Consider the following 24,905-nt stretch of genomic DNA (forward strand, 5'->3'; position numbering starts at 1 on the left):
TCTTAACGGCGTAATGCACTTTCGCGTGAAGTGGAAAATCGATCCCTGAGCGATCGATCGCAAATAATTCAGCACCTTCACTTGGGACAACGCCACTGTTACGTTGAACTTAGAGGCAGCGTGTTAAAGCTCCCGTTCTGTCTGTAATTTTGAAGCTTTGATTGTGTTTATAGTGGGCAATATAACATGTGTTCATGTTTCACGTGTAAAAAAACGCGGTATTTTTCACACAATATGCTTATCTGTATAGCGCTGTTTTCACTGTCCTCAAAACAGGCTGATGTCTTCCTTGTTATGTGAAGTCCCTCCTTCAGAAATACGTAACACGTTCTGATTGTGTAGTTTGTTTAGTGTGCTGTGATTCGATAGCAGCTTAGCTTAGCAGAACCGTTTGAGCCAAAGCTTGTGACTGACGTATTGCTGTGGGCGGAGTTTAGTCAACAAACTGTTTTACTGACGTCATTAAAGCAGGAAATAGAGAGCTGTAGTACAAACCGGCCGTTCGTTGTAGCCTTTTAAAGAGGAATTCTATTGAAGAAAATATATCGCCTGGCAGTGAACTTTGAGCTTTATCATTTTACAGGTATTATTTATGCTATTATAGCAACATTACACAATGGTATCAGGAAGAACGTGACCTTTAAGAAGCTTCCTAAGAGATAATTCGGGGAACACACTTAGGAACATAAACAACTTTGGTAAGATATATCTTTTTGAGTCTTCTAAGCGTGCTAAGAGTGAACGTTATCGGGGAACCGGGCCCTGTTTCTTTTGCAGTTGTTTTGTTTTCGTTTTGTTATTGCACTGATACGTATTATCAGTATTTAAAGAGACCTACACTGTCTGCAGCTAAGATAATTTATTGTGCAAATGTACATTAAATTGAAAAATACAGTACAGCAATCAAATATCAAGAGAAAATGCAACATTCTTAAACAAAGATAAAAGATAATTGTGACCCTGCCTATAAAACCCAGCTGAAGTATTTATTTGTGATTTACTGTTTTCTACATAAAATCATTATACATAATGTAAAGAACATTTTGTGAAAATATAAACTTAATATCTTTAATTTTGACATTGAAATTAAGGCTTGAAATTAAACTGTGATGCTCTTTATCTCATAATAAGATCTGAAACTTTAGTCTAATTTTCACAAACAGTCTCAGTTGCATATTGTATACTTGAGCTCTTACACAAACCAATAAAATTAACATTTAAAATGGCAAACAACAACAATGCATCTTTTCTATACATTTCCGTTCTGCCTCAAATAAGACTGGGTCAAAAATGCTTGACCAAAGCTTTATTTTATTAGCATTATTTATAAGGTGAAGAACAACAGCTTCAGTAAAGCAAAAATAACAACAGATCATTGAAACTGCACTGTAAAAAAAATCCGTAGAAATTGCAGCTGGGTTGCCGGTAACTTACCGTAGATTAAAATGTATTTTTTTACTGGCAACATTTTGTTCAAAGTTAAATGAACATTAAACATTTACAAGTCTTTGTCTTTACTGAGTAAAACTAAAAAAACAGCATCAAGCAAAACATTCTGGGAAACAAAATCTGAAGCAAAAAATAGAAAAAGGTTGATGATGATTTCTGGTTCCCAGAATGCTTTGCATGAGGCTGTTATTGTATAGTTTTATTGATAAAGACTTGTTAATATTTAAAATTTATTTAACTTTGAACGAACTCTTGCCAGTAAATAACATAAATTTAAATCTACGGTAAATTACCGGCAACCCAGCTGCAATAACATTGAAATTTCTACGAAATTTTTTTTACAGTGTGGGGAAAACAACTATACTCTTAAACCATTCTTTATTCTTCATTTTTTTATCAACAGGATTTTAAAATTAAATGAAATTAAACTATAGCAGTTTACAGCATACATTTAACTTACATTGATTTCTAAGCTGTTGCAATTACTGGACTAGTTACTGGACATTTTGTCACAATCAACTCAATTCTCGACTACATAAAAATACTCCCTTGGCATATTGTGTTACAAAACATTAAAGTGTTTAACCGTGTTCTAGTTTATGTTAATTAGCTTATATGGGCTATGTAAATTTAAACAGCTAAGGGCTGACTTCACGTCAGAATCATAACACAAAACAGGGAACGTAAATCACCTTGTTTGTTACGTGAACTGGTGTGAACAGAGCGAAGACTTTACAGTGGAAAGAAAACTGCATTGTATTGCTCCAGTGCCTCATTATGTATTTATTAGGCAAGTGCACATATGCAGATGTCATAGCAAATAGCAGTTAAAACACACACCTTGCTCTCTTCTGGAGTTCAATCTGCACTGTAAGATCGTGGATTAAAGAAGACGCTAAAACGCAGAGTAAAGATGTGGCAGAGCTAAGAAGGACCAGCTTAAGAGGGTTGCGCATGCGGCACAGTCCTTGGCTGGTGCCCCAAAAGTTCATGGGCCCTTAGAATCGTCCTAAACCCCCCCCCCCCCCCCTTCCGCCCCTGCCTCTCTTACAGGCACCCCAGCTCTTGAAGGCCACCCAGCCTGAAGTCTTTGGGAGGGTCTTCATCTCTTATGGCACATAAACTGCTTGTGTTTATAACCCTGAAACACTTCCTTCCGCAACTGAGAGACTGGTTTGCACAGGCAGTTTACATTGCACAGAATAAAAATGTGGTAGCAGATATCCTGTCGAGGCAGGGGCTGAGGCCTGGGGAATGATGAATCTATCCCTATGTGGTGGAATTCATATGGCAGTCAAACATTAGTCTGCTCTTCTTTCTATCTCTTAGTCTCTTCTCTAACAGCTTTGTTACCAAGAGCGAGTTCAGCTGTTGCCTGTGGCTCCACTCTGACCAGTTTAAGTCTAGATCTTAGATTTTATGTCTTTCCTGGTTGGCAACATATGGGAGCTTTCCATTCAGAGAGATGTTCTGTTTCATTCTCCTCTGTCTCAATTGTCTTCTTTTTATATAATTTTCTCTTTTAGCCTACTGGTAAATTTTCATCTAATCTGGAATGGCATGTTCAGTTTAATATGATACCTGTCAAATTTCAAGCTTACAGTAACTGACTGAATGTCTCAGAGAATATATATGTATATACTAAGAACGTTTAGGGAAACACGTATTAGCGATAGGTACAGCTTAAGTTACAACTTAAGAACGATGTAGAGCTAAGAAGGTTTCGGGGAACCCAGCCCAGAACAAATGTGTGCAAAATGCCTGAAGTGCACGGAAACAAAACACACGCCAAATAGATAAATAAGATAACCCAGAGTGATTTATAAATAAGAAAGTAGAAATTATTAAAAGAATGAAAGTATAGCCAGAATTGCCAGCTTTCTCTTTTAAATGTAGAAGAGGCAATGGTTTACCTCTTATGGGCGTGTAGCCACAGGGGTTGTTGGATTTATTAACGCATTTTAAAAAAAACCTGCTACTTCACATATTATTTGCATAGCATTATCATAATATGCTTTATTTTAATGTATTGGGAGAAAGCTGTTAAATGTGAAATCAGATAATGTGCACCCATATACGGCCAAATTTGAATGATCCTCATTTCATAACACATCTGCGACGATTTGACTGTGAGGTAGTCGAATCAGGCTTCTCCTACTGATGCATCGAATCTTCGACTATTCGGGGTCACCCCGCTTATATACATTATTTAAGATAAAAAGCTTTGCATCCTCTACTCCCCTCCCTGACCGAAAATTGCAGGGGGTCCAGTCTACTCTCTACAGATAATAGCATCAAAATTTTAACAATTTTTTCAAATACCTTCATAATTAGTGATGTTAGAGCGACAGGCCTAAAATCATTAAAATGCCCTAGTTTGCTAATCTTTTTAGGAACTGTGATCACTTTGTAAGATTTCCAAAGAGTAGGAACTACACTCTCACGTGACATCTGAAAGATGTGCTGAGGACACCGCTCAGCTAGTCGGCACAATAACGCAGTGTTCGCCCACCGATAAGATCAGGTCCAGGAGCCTTCCTTATGTTAACTTTAATCAAATGATCCCTGACACACTCTTGACTGATGGTAATATCATTTTAAAGCACTAAAGATTCTCCCAGACAAGAAATATTTTTAGAAGGGTCAAATTTTTCAAAGCGTGAATAGAAATTATTAAAAGCATTCAGGAGGTCAGCATCATTTATCCCCTTAATTGTTATGGGTTTCCTGCTGTCTCCGCTTCCCTGAGTAATTGAAGACATTGTTTTTATTCCCCTCCAGGCTCCACGAAGGTCCCCGCCACTATACTTGTGCTCCATCTTATCCCATTTCTTACTTCTCTGTTAATTTCTTTATTTTACTGACTACTCCCTGTATAAAAAATGTGTGTCTTTTTATATAGACACCTTTTAGTTCTTTTGTGACCCATGGTTTGTTGTTAGGAAATATTGTGATGTTTTTACATGGAATATTACTGTCTACACAGAATGATATGTAAGATGACACAGTTTGTGTAAGTTCATTTAAATCAGTGCAAGAACCGTAGAACACATCCTAGTCTGTGCATTCAAAGCATGCTTGTAAGCTGGCTATGCTATTTTCAGTCCAGCATTTCACCGTCTTTACAATCTTCTCCTGTCACATACAGAATTTTAAGTAGGTATCAGGTGAACACTATTATGGCACGAGGCACTAAATGTGGGCTTGGGCATGGATTTAAAAGCATTTGTATCTGGCAATGGGTAAAATCTCCCATTACAAATTTTGGAGCATCAGGTGAGAGAGCACTGTTGGTCACTTCCGCAATTAAATGAGCAACTAAGGAAGCGTTTGCATGCAGATGTATATACACCAGGGTAAAGAAGGGTAAAAGCTGGGGAAAATTTCCTTGGAAGATAGAAAGGGCGAGGAGAGATGGATAGCAGCTCAAGATCAGGAGTACAAATTTCCTCCCGAACAATGATGGTGTTACAGTACCTCTCATTAATGTAGAAGCAGACTCCTCCTCCGGTGGATTTGTATGTTATTACAGGTGACCTGTCCATACGCACATGGCTCCCGATGCCGCTAATTTGTAGATCCTCATTTCAGTCCGCCTCTCCTAGCCATGTCTCAGTGAAAGCCAGCAGGCATATGTCACTAAAATCACGCTCACACCTGGCGTATGCCTCCAGTTCATTGACTTTATTCCGAATGGACTGTACATTGGAAAGAAGGATGGAAGGGAGCAGAGAAAGCCAGCATCTGTCAGCCAATCTTCATCTCCTTAGCCGGCGTTGGACATCCCCCTCTTCTTCCTCTTTTCCTTCAATGATTTTTAGGAACTTTAAATATATCCTCTGTTGCCGCATCATCTTTACTGCGAGCCGAATATAGAATATTATCCCTTGCCGCCGGTGCAAATGAATAGAGTTCAAATAGCTCTCAGGAGTAGATAATCCTGTGACCGCCACCGTCATCACTTCCCCAGGTAAAACGATAAAAAAATCAAAAATGTCAAAGAGATAAAATTCATGGCTCCAAAAAGGTTTTTAAAAGTTTAAAGAGGTTATAAGTTTAAAAAGTGCACACCGCCGTAAAACACACATAAAAACAGAAACAATAACAATCAAACATTCAGCATTCACGCTGCTCACGTGTCGCACAGAAGCACAAGCACCATCGCTCCACAGAGTATAAGGACGTGTTGCCACCTTCGGGACAGGTAAATGATGGCTATGCTTGGCCGAGTGGTCTCCGCAACCAGAGTCTGGGAGTCAGGCCTCGAGTTAGGGCCCGCTAACTTTAATATGATTCTGAGGCCTCGGCACGGCTACGTACCAAAGGTTCCTACCACTCCTTTTAAGGATCAGGTAGTGAACCTGCAAATGTTGCCCTTGGAGAAGGCAGACCCAGCCCTGGCTTTGCTCTGTCCCATCTGCGCTCTGTGGATATACACTGACCTAAAGGATTATTAGGAATACTAATACTGTGTTTGACCCCCTTTCACCTTCAGAACTGCCTTAATTCTATGTCGCATTGATTCAACAAGGTGCTGAAAGCATTCTTTAGAAATGTTGGCTCATATTGATAGGATAGCATCTTGCAGTTGATGGAGATTTGTAGGATGCACATCCAGGGCACAAAGCTCCCGTTCCACCCCATATCAAAGATGCTCTATTGGGTTGAGATCTGGTGACTGTGGGGGCCATTTTAGTACAGTGAACTCATTGTGACATGGTGCATTATCCTGCTTGAAGTAGCCATCAGATGATGGGTACACTGTGGTCATAAAGGGATGGACATGGTCAGAAACAATGCTAAGATAGGCTGTGGCAATTAAACGAGGCCCAATTGGCACTAAGGGGCCAAAAGTGTGCCAAGAAAACATCCCCCACACCATTACACCACCACCAGCAGCCTGCACAGTGATAACAAGGCATGATGGATCCATGTTCTCATTGTTTACGCCAAATTCAGAGTCTACCATCTGAATGTCTCAACAGAAATCGAGACTCATCAGACCAGGCAACATTTTTCAAGTCTTCAACTTTCACACCATTCTTTGTAAACCCTAGAAATGATTGTGCATGAAATCCCAGTAACTGCTTAAATCACATTTCTTTCCCATTCTGACATTCAGTTTGGAGTTTAGGAGATTGTCTTGAACAGGACAAGACCCCTAAATGCATTGAAGCAACTGCCATGTGATTGGTTGATTAGATAATTGCATTAATAAGAAATTGAACAGGTGTTCCTAATAATCCTTTAGGTGAGTGTGTGTGTGTGTGTGTGTGGACCTAATGCAAAGCCTCAGGACCTCAGAACAGCTCTTTGTCTGTTATGGAGGCCAGCAGAAGGAAAAAGCTGTCTCCAAGCAGAGGATAGTGGATGCTATCGCCCTAGCTTACCAAACTCAGGGCAAGCTGTGCCCACTCAGGTTGCGAGCGCACTCGACAAGCAGTGTTGCCTTCTCCTGGGTGCTAGCATGCGGCGCCTCACTAACAGACATTTGTAGAGTTGTGGGCTGGGCGACACCTAACACATTCGCTAGGTTCTATAGCCTCCGTGTCGAGCGGGTATCCTTCCATGTTCTCACCCTAAGTGGGTAGAAGCACGGAGAGACCCAGCTCGAGTGTTGGCTTGCAGCGAAGTTTACATGATCAATGTAACACATTTGCTTGAACCCAGAGTCCAAAGTATTTTGTATTTTACTTTATTTTTATTTGTTTCATATAGTTCAAAAAGGTGGTTAAAATACACTTTATTTAAGTACATTTAGTAAATATACAATTTTCATGCATTTAATTTTGTATGCAAAATATACAAAACACAGTCTTTAGTACTTCTTAACATAAACTCTATAGACCATTTGCGTGTTTGCAAACAGAGATAACGTTTTTTGTGGGTGGAGCCAAACTGGTTGCAGAAAGTCACAGCTCTGCAGTAGCGGTGAGAAGTGTTTTAGCGTTAAACTGTGATTGTTATGGATCCAGTGTTCTGTCGAAGTCTGATTCCTCTATGTTTCCCTTTAGTGTAATGTGTCTTATAGCATTTTCATCACGTTATGTTTATTTTTAAGATAAATAAAAAGTTTAAATGGCTTGGCTACTGATATGCATGTATGTAATGTATATGTATTGTTCTTTATTGGCAAATCAATTTTTTTTACAATATGAATTGCTAAAGCAATGCTATCATGTTTTCTATATAATACCATTTATTAAATATTGTATCATTTTCCTGTTTTCTATTATTTCTTCCTTATATTTATAGCCTACGTGTTTGTTCTAAAACTATTATGTTTACATACAAATTTGCCACCACACAGCTTGCAGTGATGTAACTGTGCCGTCTACTCGCAAAGGGTCTATAGGACGTTTCCCAGACAGGGCTTAAATCTAGTCCCAGGCTAAGGTAATGTTTGAGCTGCCCTAAATGAAAACATCATGACAAAACTGCTAAAATGTCCTAATATAACCAAGGCCCAGTCCTGGATTAATCTGAACCCTGTCCATGAACCGTAAAAATGAATACTGCATAACTATACTTTTTATTAGTATATTTGTAGTGTAAACATTATGCTGTTATTTAGCACATATACTACAATGGACTAAAATGTACTTGCTGGTATTTAAGTATATTTGTAGTACATTCAAGTATACTTTTTACCTGGGCTAGAATGTAAAAGCTAAGATGATTTCATAGCTTGGGCAACTTTGGAGTTAGTGGTTCGGTTCAAGGCTTGGCAGATGAATTCTCCAGCCTCCATCAATTTGAACAGGTCCACTCCCTGTGACAGAAACCACCAAAAAAAAAGACTTAGTGACATAACTCACAACGGACAGCAGGGGGCGCACTACCAAAAGAAACTCATTCAGACTCTGGTGTTACTAAGGGCTTTTCAGTGAGAGAGTTAAAGAGGCAGTAGGGTGTGGATAAAGATGTGTGAGAAACTGTAGAACATAATTACTGCGAACCACCAGTGTATCAGGTATATCAGGACAATTTTCACCAGTAATGCCCTCCAAACGCTCTCTCTCTCTCTCTCCAGACAGGTGCAGCTGACTCACTGACATCCATACTGTACACATTCTCTATTATGACATTAACAACTTTCCATATTTTGATTAATTGCTCTACATGCAACATGAAAAAAATGGGCTGTGGAAAAATTATTATGAGTATTTTGACCGTTACACTAAAAAAGTTGTCTTAGTTTTAGTCAGAACACCCATTTTCCATTTGCTGGCTGTATGATGCATAGTTTGCATTTAGATGTTAAGAGCACACCTGAATCATGTGTGGGCCTGAAAACAAAGTCCCGTTTCACTCTTGGACAGTTTAAGTAGCAAAACATATTTTAGTATTAACATAAAACATTCCCGACACATATTAATGAAACGTCTTTGGTTGTAAATATCTGAAAGAGAGACTTACAGTTTCAATTCCAAGTCCATGTAGCATATATACAACATCCTCTGTAGAAACATTGCCAGATGCTCCCTTAGCAAATGGGCACCCTCCAAGGCCTGCAACCGAGGAGTCAACCACAGAAACCCCCATCTGCCAATGACAAATGAAAAGGCCTGTTAATATCGTCCTATAAGACTGGGGGTGTAAAACTCGAGGACAATAGCATTCATTATTTTGAGGTATTCGTCCTGTTTCCCTAAGACGTACAGAACGTCTTGTTCATTGCAACGCACCTGTATCTTCTGTTCAAGTGATTTTTTCTGGGAAAGTCCCATCTAAACAGGAGATATTTTAACCAGGATATGATGATATAGTAATTCTACCCTGGGTTTATTGGCATGTAAGAGAAAACATGATGGTGAATGAAGAGATTCATTTGAATTTAGTAAATGTGTTCTTTCAAGGTTGAATGTGATCCTCAATTGCATGGCATAACATAAAGTGAAAGGACAATTGTAATAGCTACAAAGCAGCAATTACAGGCCTAATAAAACAAATGAAAAATATAGTGAGGCTGCGCAAATGTACAGTACTCTACCTCACTTACATGTGTGGCCGTGACATTCTCGGATGACAACTGGTGTAGACTATTGGTTTAGAGACTAAAAGTAGATTTTTAACTTACCCAACTCGTCACATATTGATGTTTGGCATCACTTTTTAATGCACATGGTAGCCCTTTGGCATAATTTTTTAACGTGCAGGGTACTTCATTGTTTTCAATGAGAAACCTTTGGCACCAATATTAGAATGAACCGGTACAGGAATGTTACCATGATTTTACTGTCAAAAGCATTCGCCGTCTGCATTTGCCGTAAAGCTGTGCATTTACACTCTCAAAAGCTGCCGCATGAAGAAGCTTTATGCCGACTTTTAATTAACATTCTTTGATTGTGAAATTTCATTGGTTGCCATGTGTCTTGTGACCGGCTGTGTCATTCGAAAAAAAAAGTTTCCCAGTGATATTTTATATTGTTGAGAATCATGTAGTTTTAGGGCAGGTGCTCCAAGTTATATTTAAACTATAATTATTTATAAGATCATGTTTAACAGCGAGTCAATTGGACGCGGACCGCAAGTGCTGATTGGTCCCAGAACCCCTCCCGTCAGGTAAAAAAAATGTGTCATAGGTATTTTCGTTTGCGACAGTGAGAACAAAGATGGACCAAGTTGAGGAGTGATTTAACTCAAACTGCAACATAAGTCGCTGTTTATTTACTTCCATCACTGCTGGGGCCTGTTTCAATAGGTTAAACCAACTCAGAGTTTCCTATCTCAGAGTAAGTTAACTTAGAGTTCAAGTTTTAACTCAGAGTTTTCAGTTAGAGAACAGCTGATCTGATTTAGTTCAATCAACTCTGAGTAGGTTTACTCTGAGTTAAGCCACTATGAAAAGCCATCATCAATGGAGCGCCGATATTACGATTCAACATGGCAACAGCATGTGACAAAGAGGTCTAAATCCTTTTTACTACTAAAACTGAAAGTGTTACTGCAATTGTACAACTACGATCATATATTTCAAAGAAAAGAGTTGTTGTTGGAAATTGCTAGTAAATGCGTACATTTAATTTTTCATCACGGTTAAAGTATCAGAAGTTAAAGAAACAGTATGTAGGATTGTGGCCAAAACTGGTACTGCAATCACAAAACTGGTGGCCAATACATAAAATGACAACATAAACATCAGTTGAGGGCTGCAACTCCACTTTTTAAATGACAATATCCTGTCCAGACCACTGTTGTCAGTGTTATAAGTATTTGAAATGAAAATTGTTTCTTAATGTCTAGTGACATATCAGGGCCATTTTATGATTAATTGATATAAATTTCTTACATACTGCTCCTTTAAGGAGGACTGTATGTTATTATATTCATTTTCATGCAGATGTAATCCCATTGACAAAAAGATCACAGCAGCTTAGCAAAAATTTTTATTAGGCCTAAGACTTTCAAGCTGGTATTCAAACTCATGTCATCGACAGTACGTCTGCCCAAACCACTGCACACAACACTACCCACTAAACCAGCGATAATGATGAGTGATTACATAAGAAATGTCAAGACAACTGTTTACATGTAAGAGCCCCACAAAGACTGGTATTAGTCAATTAAGGATATTTATATATCTAAAATGACTGCAAAGAAAAATAATACCGCTCACATAAATGCAAGATAAATCCACTCAGGGTCTCAAAATCCTCTCGCGGCATAAATGTAACTTCCTACAAATGAATGCAACATCATCATCTACAGGATCATCTATAAAAGCATATGAGATTTTAGTCACTTAGACGGTTTCTGCACCTAAGTATATCAAATTAACTTTACAAGTCATTTCAATATACTGTTTAATTTCTTTTTTTTAATTTAAGTGTAATTTATAAAATATATAAAGCACTAAGGTAAAATGATTTGCACTGGCAATTTATTATAACTTAAAGACAGCTAAAAAACATATTTTACAGTGTATGTAATAAAAATGTGTGCAATGAATGAATATACTAAAGCAACTAACACGATTAAACACCGCTAGTCCTTTAAAAACGGGGAGGAGACCACAAGAAACTCTGAGTTTACAAAATACAACCTGCTCCTGACCAGGTTAGGTTCAGAGAGTAAGTTACTCCAGAAACAGACTCTGAGTATAAGTTACCTTTCCTTCTGAAACAGGCTTGACTTGCTGTCTCTGGTTTAACCTACCTCTCATTTTGAAATGGAAAACTCAGAGTTTCCCTTATTTAAGAGTTTTCACTTAACAACCTTTCTAAAATGGGCCCCTGGTCATCTCAAAGCATACACAACAAGTTGCTTTTTCTTCTTCGCTTGTGGGTTAAAGCTGCTTCTTCATTGACAGTCACACTGCAACTCAACTGTGGTAACATGTGTGGATACTGCCTACCAGCGGTCTGCATGTGTGTTTGCACGTCGACGCAGACGACAAGGCAAAAGTATAAATGAAAACCGTCGCGGCTACCGTCAAGACTTAGTATCTCATAATAAGGAAAAGTTTTCTCAAAATTAACAGTTAACATGCGCATGCGCAATGTGGTCAGAACACTGCACGCTGGCGACATCCACTGGTAAAAGCATTGTAGTAAATCCAATGAGAATTATGCAAAAAATGATGCAGATTTTATAAAATAAATTGTTTTATACTATATGCAATATTATAACCATTTTTAATTTATGTATAATTGGTAGGTTTTAGTAAGACTTTAGCAAGACTTCTTAAATCATTTACATTAGATCAGTTATGTAGCCTATTGTTTTATCAGAATCGGTCCATTCCACTGTACCTTTATTATCTCTGTTGAAATAAAAGTTGTAATCTTTTTAAATATCATTATAGATATATAAGATATAAGATATAAAAGATTTTATATTAATTGTTAAATGAGCTCCATTCATGTGGGCAGAGTTGATTTGACTGTATCAAATAAGGGTGTCATGATTTTCGATTTTAAATCGAAATCGATCAAAATTAAGTCACAACCTCGAACTTCGAATTAAAAAATGGGATCGTCGATGCTGCCATGCCCCCCATGTCAGGATTACTACTTTAGTTTATGTTTAGACTTCGGACAGATGCGAGAGCGCGTGCATGTGAGACAGAGAGAAGCGCAGCTGCTCATGTTGCGCTGGATTTATTTCAGATGTTAGGACTCCAAGGCTGTTTACACTTGGCATTAACATGCGTTTTAATCGATCGGATCACAAGTGGATGCTGTTAATGCCAGGTGTAAATGGTGTTTAAAACTTTTTGAGCTCGTCCACTTTCGACCACTTTCAACCACATTCAGAGGGAGTCGAAACCCCTTTCGATCAGATTTATTTAATTACACTTCAATTATCTTTTTTCCGAAGCTGGTTTCTGTCATTTACTGTAGTTTTTATTACGCTGATGTAAATTCAAGTGTTTGTTTTTAAAGAAGTTTGTTTTTAGTTAGTTATTTAATGAAGTTTATTTAACTAAGTTCGGGAGGAGCATGGTGATGTGATCCAACCAATCAGTGCAAAGAGGTGCCTATAAATGGCAGTCCCTCACCTTTGTCCCGTGACAGATTTTTGCAGCATCCCTCCTCCACCCCATCACCTCACTCTCATCTAGATTAATTTATCACAGTTAAAGAGAGGGGAGTACTCTGGGTTCGGGCTAAAATTCCGAGCTCGGAGCTCTCTCTTCGGACAGCACGTCAAATATGCTTCATATCATTCCCTATCGATTACGTGTTAATGCGAACTTGTGAAATGCTATAAAAACGGTGGTGTCACGTCATGATTGACAGCTGTGATATGCTCATTCTGCGAAAGCAAGGGTGAGGCCTTTACTTCCTGCTCACTACTGCGCAGGACTGGTCCCGAAATCGCTACTGTGCGGACTTAAGACCCAAGATGTCAGCGCCGTATCGCGACACTGACGGCTTCACTTTTCACCAATGGAAGAGAGCGAAATGGGCGTCGTCCATCTTTTTTTACAGTCTATGGTTCGAACAGCCACACTCGACCGCCTTCTCTCCGCTCATTTATCTAATCTGAGGTACTAAGCACAATGTTTTACGTCTTATCTGACTTCTGGCGTGAACACACGGTGAACAATGCTATTTTTAGCCGTTCATTGATAAAACTAAAGCAGCTGATCTCCGCAGTTTCATTTTTCAAGCGTGTGAAAGTTGCGCAATCCTATTTCATCAATTGCGCTGAAAATTTAGAGAAAGCTCTAACATACTCATGTACAAAACTCTGTGCAGCATGTTTACTTACAACACAAGCAGTGGACTCTGACATAATATTAGTTTGCATCCATATAAACTCATCATAACTTAAATGACAGCGGATAGACTCGCCCACCGTCTCGACAGACTACCCCCTCACAGAATTCAAGACAGAAGCGGTCGAAAGTGGACAAAACAGACGGATTTAAATACCAGGTGTAAACGTGATGCGTCTTTCTCGTCCACTTGTGATATGATCAATGAAAACACATCTTAATACCAAGTGGAAACAACCCCCAAGACGCACGCATTAAGTCCATGTACATCCGAGAAGGAATCCTCTCTCTACAAGCTCTCTCACATAAAGTGAAGCACACAAACCCCTATGCGAGGAAAAGCACCCAATGTGCATGTTAATGTGAAACTATAAAAATAATAATAAATAATAATGGCATATTTTGTCTTTACAAAAATGTAAAAATCGAGAATTGAATTGAATCTTAGGATCGAAAATGTAATTGAATCGAGGATTTGGAGAATCGTGACACCCCTAGTATCAAATTATACTTAACACTGTTCCTATAATCCATCATCAATCACTGACAGAACCGCTTATCATTCGACTATTATGAAGAACTTAATCAGTTTCATGTTTTAATCTCGTTGAAGAAACATTCACGCGCAGTCCACAAAGTGAGGTTCTTATGTGTTTTTTATATCATGTGTATATAAAATACGGGAAAAGTCATGGTGTTGTGACTCGTGCCAAAAAATTAATTCTGTGAAATTACCCATTCATTCACCAATTCTATACACGCTACACAAGGACGTGGTGCGTGGGCGATGCGGATGCAAATGCTCTGCTCGCGCGTGCAGTGAAGTGAAACTGATTGATGATTTTTTTATTGAATGCTGAATTTGTAATTTTTGACTTTGGTTCATAAAAGCAATACAACGGCTGACTAGCAGCAGAACAAATTAGTTGGCAAGATGCCGGCAATTCTCGCAGTGATCACTATGATCCGGGCCTGGACCAACTTAATTTTTCTCTTACTTGCAGGATCTACAGTGGAAGTGTCAAAGTGTCAAAGATTGCGATCGACATGTTGGCAACCACTGCTCTAGACAGTTAGAGAGACTGACCCCAAAATTGGCACCAAGAGTATTGAGAACCTTCCCAGGCAGTGTGCCAAATGTAATCATTTTTGCCATATAGTTCTCTGGACCGTCTTGGACTCACAACCAAATATTAGAGAGATTTAAACCACTGGTGGGACATTGCTCTTTTTTCTAAAACCAGATTTCCTAAGTCAAAGATACTTGCGGCTTTGGCAAATGAGATATTTGAACCGTGGGCAATATAATAATTCAGTGTTGATCATGCAAAGGCCCTATGGTTTAACCCTGAGTACAATGCCCCAGTCTTCTTGAGGTCCTGAATAAATACAGCTCACACATATGAAAAAATAATCACCTGTAAATGCGCCTCCTGTCTCTCTGAACCTTCTCAACATCAACTCTGTATTGCACAATGTTCATAATCAGTGTAATTGTAGAAATTCAACAGGGTGTGGGATAAAAAGACATTTTACTCTCAACCACAAGTGTCTGGCCTCCATATGAGAATTAATGAAGCGTTTTGGGCCGGTCTTGCATGTCAGCACTTATGTTGGAGCGCTAAACCAAACACCACGAAATTGTTGCTTTGCAAAGAATTAGACATGGGTCTACTCATCTTGAATAAAGTAGTTACTTTCTGATAGACAATAAATCCCTTTAAGGGATAACTTAGATGAAGGCTGTGCAGTGCTGTCAGTGATCTTTTTGTATGAAGGTATTGTATAGCACCAAAAGTGGTTCTTTGCTCGTAATCATAGAAGAACCGTTTTTAGTGCCATATAGCACCAGTGAAGCATTCGATGGACACCTTACTATCACAATGTAGAAGAAAAAGGAGAGGCTTTGTTATATTCAAAAAATTCAAAAATGTCATAAAGCGATAATGCGGCTCTATTTAAATATAAATACATGTAAAACAGTTGTTCCTTTGTGGATAAATTATGCTTGTTTTACATCATCCAAGTAAACGGCTCACTTGTTCTTATGACCATGCATGACATGTGATGTATCAGCTCGTCCAATGTATCAGTCTTGTCTGTTTTCAAGGTGGATGAGTAGGGACTTCATCAAATTCAGTACGTACTGTCACAGTATGTTCCACAGAAGATAGAAAGTCATGCACGTTCAGAACATTGTGACAACAAGTAAACAATGGTGAATTTTCATCTTGGAGTGAATCCTTAGTAAGCAATTAAAATCCCGGCAGTGGGGGCTGGTCAATGGGGGCACTGGAGTGCCGACCCCTTAAAGTTGGCCAGAGAGGAAAGCTACAAAGCTTACCAAAAAGTTAAATATATAGTGCAAATTAATACAAAATAAAACCATTTAGCTTTACTATTTCACTATTAGTCATGTTATAATTTATATATTAAAAAAAATTGGTTTGTTGTTTGTGTGTCTGGGGCACACCCCAAACAAGTGTCTATGTAGGTCAGTAAAAAGGGTAAAAACATGTGACCTGAGGTTGAGCTCTAATTGGCTGGTTTCGGATCCACCCTGAGGCGCAGGACTGTGTGCCCCAAACCCTCCCACTTATGTTGTAAGCGAATCAATATAGTTTTTTTTACGTTTTTGACCTCCTGTGATTTGGATTGTTATCAGAGTCTCATAACTGCGCTGCAGATTGCTGTTTGACTGATATCGTACAGTACTGATCAACAGGGAAGCAAGTAAAATATTTGGAAGCAAGTAAAATATCTTGAGATAAAGGAAAATTTGATTTTATTCTTACAAAATCACTCTATACAAGGCATTTAATTGAAGAATAAATAAAAGATTAAGACAATTGGACCAGATCGTCCAACGAAGTCAAATGATTGCAGTCTGTGTGCTCCACCACTTCTTGGGCCCTATCTTGCACCCAGCGCAATTTACTTTTTCAGTGATGCATGTATCATTCGTATTTTGCACCGGCGCACAGCGGGTTTTTCGCTCCACAGACGCACGTCGGCAAACTAGGGAATGAACTTGCGCTCCCTGGGCGGTTCAGCGCAAAAAAAGGAGGCGTGTTCCGGCGCAAACCATCCCTGATGCTATTTTGCAGTTTCAAAAAACAATTGCGCCACTGACCAAAAAAAAACTAATCTAAAGTCAGTGGCGTGTTGCGCGTGGTTCATTATGCTATTTTAAGGGCGCATGCTTGACCATAATGTATAGCGTGCACAACGCGCACACACTTTGCTTATCTAACCTACACAGATGCAACAGTTTATTTTTGCAAATCATAAATTGTTACAATAAAAAATATTAACACATGAGATAAGGGAAAGCATTGAGGTGAGCATTGTGGTGATAGTTTTTATTTATTGTGTGGCTGCGTTAAAAATATCTCATGCAAATAACGATTAAAATATTTTCATAAGTTTGTTGTGTGGCTGTATTATGTTTATTTTATGTAAATAATAATTAAAATGTTTTCATAAGAAACCTTAATGTAGATGAACTTGATTTGTAAGTGTACTTTGGGGTTGGACCTTGCTTGCGTTTCTTGGGTCTGATTTCAAAGCCCCCAAACCCTTTCAGCGGTGAGGGTGGACGCAGCGATGTCCTCTGCTGGCGTCAGGTCATGTGTAGGCAGATCCACCTCCCGTTACACGGCGTGCCCGATTTATGCTGGCACTCTTGAGATTCCCCCGTCTCCTGACAGCTGATGAGACAATTGTGGCTACCCAACTAGAAATAAAAAGTTCTAAGAACGTTCCCTGAAAGTTCCCGAATGTTCCCAAAAACATTCTGCCAACGTTAAAAGCGGCAAGTTTTTTTTAAGTTCTAGGAACGTTTCTGTTGTCTGAACGTTAGAGTAATGTTACATTTTACCATTTTTAAACGTTATGACAATGTCACGTTTTAATGTTCACACAATGTTTAAAACAACAACTGTTTATTATATTGACTTGTTTGGTTGTTGTGTAGATGATAGAGAATGATTGCATTTTATTATTTTATAAAACATTATTTCTGAATGTTCAGTAAATATATTGCTGTAGAAAACTCAATTCACTTACTAGGTTTAGATGTTGATGTTTCATTTTAAGTCACCCTTATTGTGATTCGTGTTTGTTTTAGTTGGTCTCTTGACACTTGACTTTTTGCCTATTAGTTTTTTCCTGGTTGTGTCAACTTTGTGGTAATGCACCACATTTGCTCTGAAAAGTTATTAGTGTATTTCTGTGGCCGCTGGCACACAATGGTAAAGATCATCACCTGGTTCATTTACTAATCAAAAGTTTATTTTCTGCCAATGGTGTGTGTTGGATCCAGCTCTTTCGCAGCGGTTTGTCGTTGGGGAGTTTTGGAGACTTTGGACAAAAAATATCCGCTGTATAATTGGGATGCCCAAACATCAAGAATCAGACCACGAACCTCAACCATGGTGACAATTAAAATTGTTAAAAAAAATCCTTATTTATCCATGCTGCAGTGCATGCTGGGAGTCCTGAATGAGGTTTGTAATTTGTTAATACCCAGCATGCATTGCAGCATGAAGTTTTTCATTTGGTTGTCACCATGGTTGAGATTCGTGGTCTGATTCTTGGTGTTTGTGCATCCCAGTTATACAGCAGATATTTTTGGCCAAAGTTTCTAAAACTCCTTAATGACAAAATTCTGTGAAAGTGCTGGATCTCATTTACATTTTTGACAGAAAATAAAGTTTTGATTAGTAAATGAATTAGGTGATGATCTTTACCATTATGTACCAACAACCACAGAATAACACCCATCAACTTGGCATGTTCACAACAAATGTGGTGCATCAACACAAAGCCAACACAACCAGGAAAAAACCAGCAGGCAAAAAGTCAAGTGTCAAGAGACCAACTAAAACAAACACTAATCACAATAAGGGTGACTTAAAATGAAACAAACATCAACATCTAAACCTAGTAAGTGAATTGAGTTTTCTACAGCAATATATATTTACTGCATACAGAAATAATGTTTTATAAAATAATAAAATGCAATGTTTCTCTATCATTTACATAACAATTAAACAAGTCAATATAATAAACAGTTGTTGTTTTAAACATTGTTTGAACATTAAAACATGAAATTGTCTTAACGTTTAAAATGGTAAAATGTAACATTACTCTAACGTTCAGACAACAGAAACGTTCCTAGAACTTAAAAAAAACTAGCCGCTTTTAACGTTGGCAGAATGTTTTTGGGAACATTCGGGAACTTTCAGGGAACGTTCTTAGAACTTTTTATTTCTAGCTGGGATATTTCCTATCACACCTGTTTAACCTACGCTGATTTGGGCGGGTTTTTTCATATCCCCATACAAAACAACTTCTCTGTCTTTGACTGCTCTTACAAGAACGTGGGTCTCCTCGGCTGTGAACCGCTCCTGGCGTGCGCCTGGTAAATCCGTCATAATAATAGCAACCCGCCATGGAACTTGCGCCCGTGCGTTTAAAGGGAATGTTGGATAGCATTCTGATTGGTTTATTTGACGTTACGCCTAAACCACACCTATGAATAATGAGCCTACTTCAGACCAACCCCTTATTGATTTGCGTCTCGCGCAAGAGTCATTTCTCCCGCCGGGAAAATAGCAACAGTGCCCAAGATCCGCCCACAAAGTCACTTGCGCTTTGCACTTGCGTTTCAGATCGTTAAAATAGGGCCCCTTATGTCAAACGGAGTTGGCTAACTGTATACATGTAAGTCATGGGTATTATTTTTTCCCTGTTTGCTGTTTTAAAGTGTGAATGCTTTATAGACTGCACAAAATTTTGTGATGCGTTTGAGCTGGCTTTGCATGGAGATAGTGGCAGCGAGAGCACAGATAATCTGGTATATTCCGTTGCTTGGTTGACTTTGTTGTTATTGGAGTTTAAAAACACACCCACAAGAAAACAACTGTGTTTAAGGGAACTTCAAGAACCGTGCAGAACGAGTTGGACTGTATGTTGTCTGTTGTGAATAGGGTGGCCATTCGTGCCAGTTCCGCCGGACACGTCCCGAACATGTTTTCGGGTTCGTTCTCCGGAAGTCGCGTTGCCCGACCGCATACGTCATCGAGGTTCTCACATTTCAGTTAAAATACATTAGAAAATTCAGATTTATTTCTTTTAAGACATACAATCATTGTAGTTTCATTCTTACCTTGAAATGTAACGGTTGCTTTTCTAAAATTAAACCTTGATGACATATGCGGTCGACCAACGCAACTTCCGGAGAACGAACCCGAAAACATGTTCGGGACGTGTCCGGCGGAACTGGCACGAATGGCCACCCTAGTTGTGAAGGAAAGCATTTGCTTGTGCTATTGCTATTGAAGCAAAAAGAAATGTACAAGCCTGTGATTAGACAACTTTAGTGTCTGTGTGTGTGTTCAGTTGCGTCTTTGAAAGAAAAAGTTTTAAGCAGGAAAAAGAAAAATTTTGAACGCCATTTTGGCAGATGGCTCATACAACTTGAGTAAATGTAATTCCTAGTCTTGTCCAGTTGGTGGCAGTGTTCTTTAATGCCGCACTAGTTTCTAAACTCTCGTGTGATATTTTGATGTCATACACCGATAGATCTGCGCATGGCTGCTGAAGTTAAACATTACAGTGTAGCATAAGAGTGGGAGATCAACATCCAGAACAAAAATAAAACTGCAACAAGTTGTATCTGTCTGAGGTAAAGACCCAAAATCTAATGTGAAAAGAGTCTGCATTAATCTGGCTTCATGTGTTTCTTAGGTTACACAAGATGGTTTCAGATGTTAATTTCAGTTTTTGTTGATATTTTAATCGCAATAGTATGTGATTTGATGTGTTTATATTTGCCTGTTCAGCATACAGTTTGCGTGTTTTTCACCTCCGCTGTCACTGGGAGAAAAAAATAATTGAATTATCTGCTTTATGTGATGTTAAACATGTACAGCAATGCACGGTCTCTGTTTATCTGTTCTTTTCACAAAGAAATAAATAAACACAATTTGACTTGTATCAGGGGCGGAGGGAGGGGTTGGTTGGTTTCTGGGCCTCAAGCCCCGAATGTTTTGTCAAAAGTCCCGAATCTTTTCAGGTCTGTAAAATTAATTCATCCAGTACACTAGGTGGCGGCAATCAGCTTTAAACTCTCCAGTCCCCACTCCAGTGAAAACAAATGAGAGATTGAAGCTGAAGTGTGTGTGTGTGTGTGTGTGTGTGTGTAGCCGTTTCTCAATGTCAAGGAAGGATCCTTGGAAGCCAGAATTTCGAGGATGCTACGTCATCGACGTCCGTCGAAGGACTGTTCCAATGCAGAGGATCCTCGGAATTTCAGCCTGAGTCCTTGGTTCGAGAAATATCCCATATACTGGAAAGGATGCGTATGTGTATCCTTTGCGCGCTGAAATCACCCACAATTCTATGCGCGCAGCTCTGAAAGCACACATTTGATTTACGCAATGACGTGCACTTGCTAGCCTGTTCCATTTACGTGTTCTCCGAATGCTTAAGAGGAGCCTCACCTAACCTCTGAAGGAAGTGACTTGTAAGGACTTAGTCCTGCCAAGGAAGTATCCTTGACATTGAGAAACGGCGTGTGTGTGTGTGTGTGTGTGTGTGTGTGTGTGTGCGTGCATACATGTGTGTGTGTATGAATGATTAGTTGATTAGTTCACTACAGATAATAAACCCGCATTGTACTCGAATTTACAGATTCATTGTACATTTATTTCATGCTTTAACAGCTGACTTCAACAGTAACATTTCCAGCATTTTAGCTAAGCAGTAATGATATGCATCACCTGATAAATGGCTATTTACAGTCCTGCATTACTACAGTAAAAGTTTGATTTTTAAGTTTGTTTGCGCCCCCCACATTTTTTTAACACCAGCCACCACTTAATCCCGGCAGGTGTCATGACTTACTTTACTGGTTGTAAGCAGGTGTGAGAAACGCGTATGAAGTGTATTGAAGATTTTCTCATCTTACAGACCTGCAGGGTACTCAGAACTTCTCAAACCTATGAATTGGAAAGCAAAGCATCTTTCTCTCTCCCTCTCTCTTTTTTAAGCACTGCAGATTAAGGTATTACAATGTTTTCCATATGTCCTCTTGACTGTCATGAGAATATTAAAGACATTTTCCAGCTTCTCAGGCAAAGCCAGATGTCTGGAGGGAGGGAAAGAGGGTGGAATCCAACAGAGCGGTGAAATTAACGCTCCTATCCTGCATTTGACCTTAATATAGCATCAGTGAATATCAGTAAGAATCTGGTCCCCGCAAGCCTTTGGGGCATGGCAAGCTAACAAAAAACTGCTTTTCTTTATAGAACAATGCCTCGTAATTGCTAGTCTTTCTTAGCGACAAGACCCTGTTTCATAGTCGAGCCGTCTGAGTCGCTTATAATTATTGTTTTTGTTGGCGTTAGGTAAGGGACCCATGCCGCTTTGCACGGCACTTCAGATTTCCAGACCTGGGCTTTTGACTATTTGAATGAGCGCAGGATATTGTTCAGGGCAGACGCTGTGTTTATGTAAACAGAGAGTGGTAATTCGCTACGTCGCCAGTCCTTCTTGTATTCATCCGCTGTGAGAAGCCAGAGGGCCTAAAATTGTGAAAAAGCAAAACGCACAGAGGGTGACAGCGTAGGACTCTGTCCAGATTTGCTGAATCCTAATACTGTGCAAGGACACAAGGCTAAGCAAGTGGTGGTCAGGAATTCCAAATTGCAGGCATTCAATTAGCTTGGCTTTAGAACCAGATGTGCTGTTAAAAGCACAGATCGCTGGAGTCGGCCCTAGAGCTTTGTGTTGTAGTTCTCAGAGAGACCTGTTTAAAGTTTGCAGTATAATAGAAGATGTGGCTGGAGAGCTTATGAGCCTAAGAAGATATTTGAGGGGTGGGGGGTGCTTGAATTTCAACGGGAACACTGAGCACTGGATTATGTTTGACAGCTTTCGGATTTGAGACAGAGCAACCAGACAGTAAATAAATAATCCGTATCTATGAAACCATGGCACAGCTTTTCATTAGTACTATATTTTGCAGAAAGACGAAGTAGATTTTCCTATTCTATAGAAAGACAAAAGAAAAAAACATTGACTTAAGTAAAGATATATTTTATAGGTTTTTGACAGTATAAACCACAGGTCACTAACAGGCGGACCACGGTTCAGGTCCGGACCCAGAAGCATCGCATACAGCCAAAACAGAAGGTTATGATTTAAAACCTGATGGGGCATGACTAATTATTTCTTGGGCAGCTTTTGTAGTTTTTATGGTAGTGGTTTAGCGGATGATGCAACAGACATAGATAAGTGTACGCTTTAATCAGACTTAAGCCATCCCACATATTACCACTCAGCCAATCAAGTGCGCATTTCAGGCGGTAAACACTGCGACATAACAGTGCAAAGATCAGAGAGTTAAGGGCTTTTCACCCTGTGCTTTACCATGGGTTATCTTCGTTAAAAACCACGCTTTTAACCCTAGGTTAAGGAGAATTTTACACTTGTAATTAGATGTAGAGTTATCCATGAAATTAACCTATATTAAACCCTGTTCTAAACAGGGTTTTCTCTGCTTTTGCGGTGCTGTTATGACTCGATGCTTAACAACAAACAGCCAATAATAAACTGAAAAGCACGTACCATAACATTTTAAATAGTTAGACTTTATGGTTTGGGGGCACACTTTTAATGCCAAGGTAAACAATGTTCCACCTGAATACAAATGACTAATGTAATTGAACAAAAAAAGTTGCATCACAACACTTTTAACTGATTCTCACTCTGCGTGTGTTTCGCGCTGAATGACGGACGGGCTAAGCGATGCAGGTACAGAGAAGTAGAAGAAGAGGATGACACCATTTGCTAAGCGGGGAGGTTTTCATTTTCTACCTTATTATATATTTTAAACCACAAACTACGGAGTATGTTTTGGACATTATTTAACCTGGTCAAAGACGAAAGACGAATTTTAGAATAATTAAATTTCTTGCCCCAAGTTTTAGGGGTGCTGAGCTCTTTTTTAGGGGTGCTGAAGCACCCCTAAAAAGGGGCTAGCCTCGCCCATGAATCTCACTAAACATGAGAATTGTGACATTGTCTTCAAAAGATGTTCACTTTTAAGCCTCATATTCATTAGAATTATTGAATTTAATGGCTTAAAATTCGACTTGAACCACAACTGATCTTACAGTTTTAATAAAGTTATCAGAAAACTGGCAGGCAGCTCCTTTTTAATTGACTGAAGACCTTACTGAGACTAGGCTTCATTTATTCTCATCTAGAGGACAACAGTCTCGCTTTCACAAGAGTTCCTTTTTTTAGGTATTTTTGGAGGACATCAAATAAATTATTTGAACACAGCATGAAACACAGCAAAGGCTCTGAGGTCCTAAGCATCCTGCCATGATTAAGTGTCGTGATATCTGTCAGGCTGGGTTAAAGGAGGGGGAAGGTGTTTTGCAGTGAGTCTGTTTCCCAGCCATAACCGCAGGACCTCTGAGACGGACTGAAGTCTGTGTGCTGACCTTCTACATTTAGAGTATGACTGCATAAACACAGGTCATTCTGCCATGCTCAGGTCAGAAACTTCCACAGCACCCTGCAGGTCAGATATGTATATATACACGCCCCCCAGAGTCAAAAGCTGTGAAACTCTCCCACACATATGTGTGTTTTCAGAGTAACGGGAGCTTGTTCATTATTTATAAAGTGTCACTGGGTTTCATAAAACCAACGTAACCACAGAATCATGTTGTATTATATAACATTTTATTAGTCTGAAATTAGTTTTGAAAAAAGTGGTGTATTAAAGTAATCTCTGATTTTTCTCTTTTGGAAAATAAACATGCAAGATATCAAATGAATGTGGATGGCATAACTATATAGTGTTCATCATCCGGTTAGAGAAACAATAAACAATCCAAATGTTTGGGCTACAATCTGAAGATACTAATTTATCCTTTTGAAAAGTCCCTGAGAAAATGCATACAAAAGGACTCATAACGCCTTTATCTTGAAGAAAAGTCAGCAGAATTCATTTCTGACTCAGCTGGTGGCAGAGACTGCTGGCGAACCCTAATGAAAATCCACAATGAAATCGTTTGTTTCCCCTGAGTTTTGCTGGGGGCTCGGTGGAGGAGGACAAATGGCAGGCAGTTATTACTATCTGTGCTCATGGTGTGTCTATGATGAATCAGTTTAATGGTGATTCACCTCCAGGAACTTGAGGTGCCAA

The 24,905-nt window shown here is 39.1% G+C and overlaps 1 protein-coding gene across 2 annotated transcripts in view; it reads right to left on the reverse strand.

The window, feature by feature from the left end:
- Positions 1-24,905, reverse strand: part of hmgcll1 (3-hydroxymethyl-3-methylglutaryl-CoA lyase like 1) — a 59,769-nt gene that overhangs the window by 19,043 nt on the left and 15,821 nt on the right. The window contains exons 8-9 of one of the 2 annotated variants that reach the window (XM_055170787.2): positions 8,869-8,994; positions 7,745-8,221 (exon numbers count right to left, since the gene is read on the reverse strand). The exons of the other annotated variant lie outside the window; for it this stretch is intronic. Coding sequence (XP_055026762.2) covers positions 8,120-8,221; positions 8,869-8,994 — 228 coding nt within the window. The 3' untranslated portion in view covers positions 7,745-8,119. Of the gene's footprint in view, positions 1-7,744; positions 8,222-8,868; positions 8,995-24,905 lie in introns of those variants that run through there. 2 annotated transcript variants of the gene reach the window in all.

This window comes from Misgurnus anguillicaudatus, chromosome 11 (assembly GCF_027580225.2).
Source record: "Misgurnus anguillicaudatus chromosome 11, ASM2758022v2, whole genome shotgun sequence".
NCBI classification, from domain to species: Eukaryota; Metazoa; Chordata; class Actinopteri; order Cypriniformes; family Cobitidae; genus Misgurnus; species Misgurnus anguillicaudatus.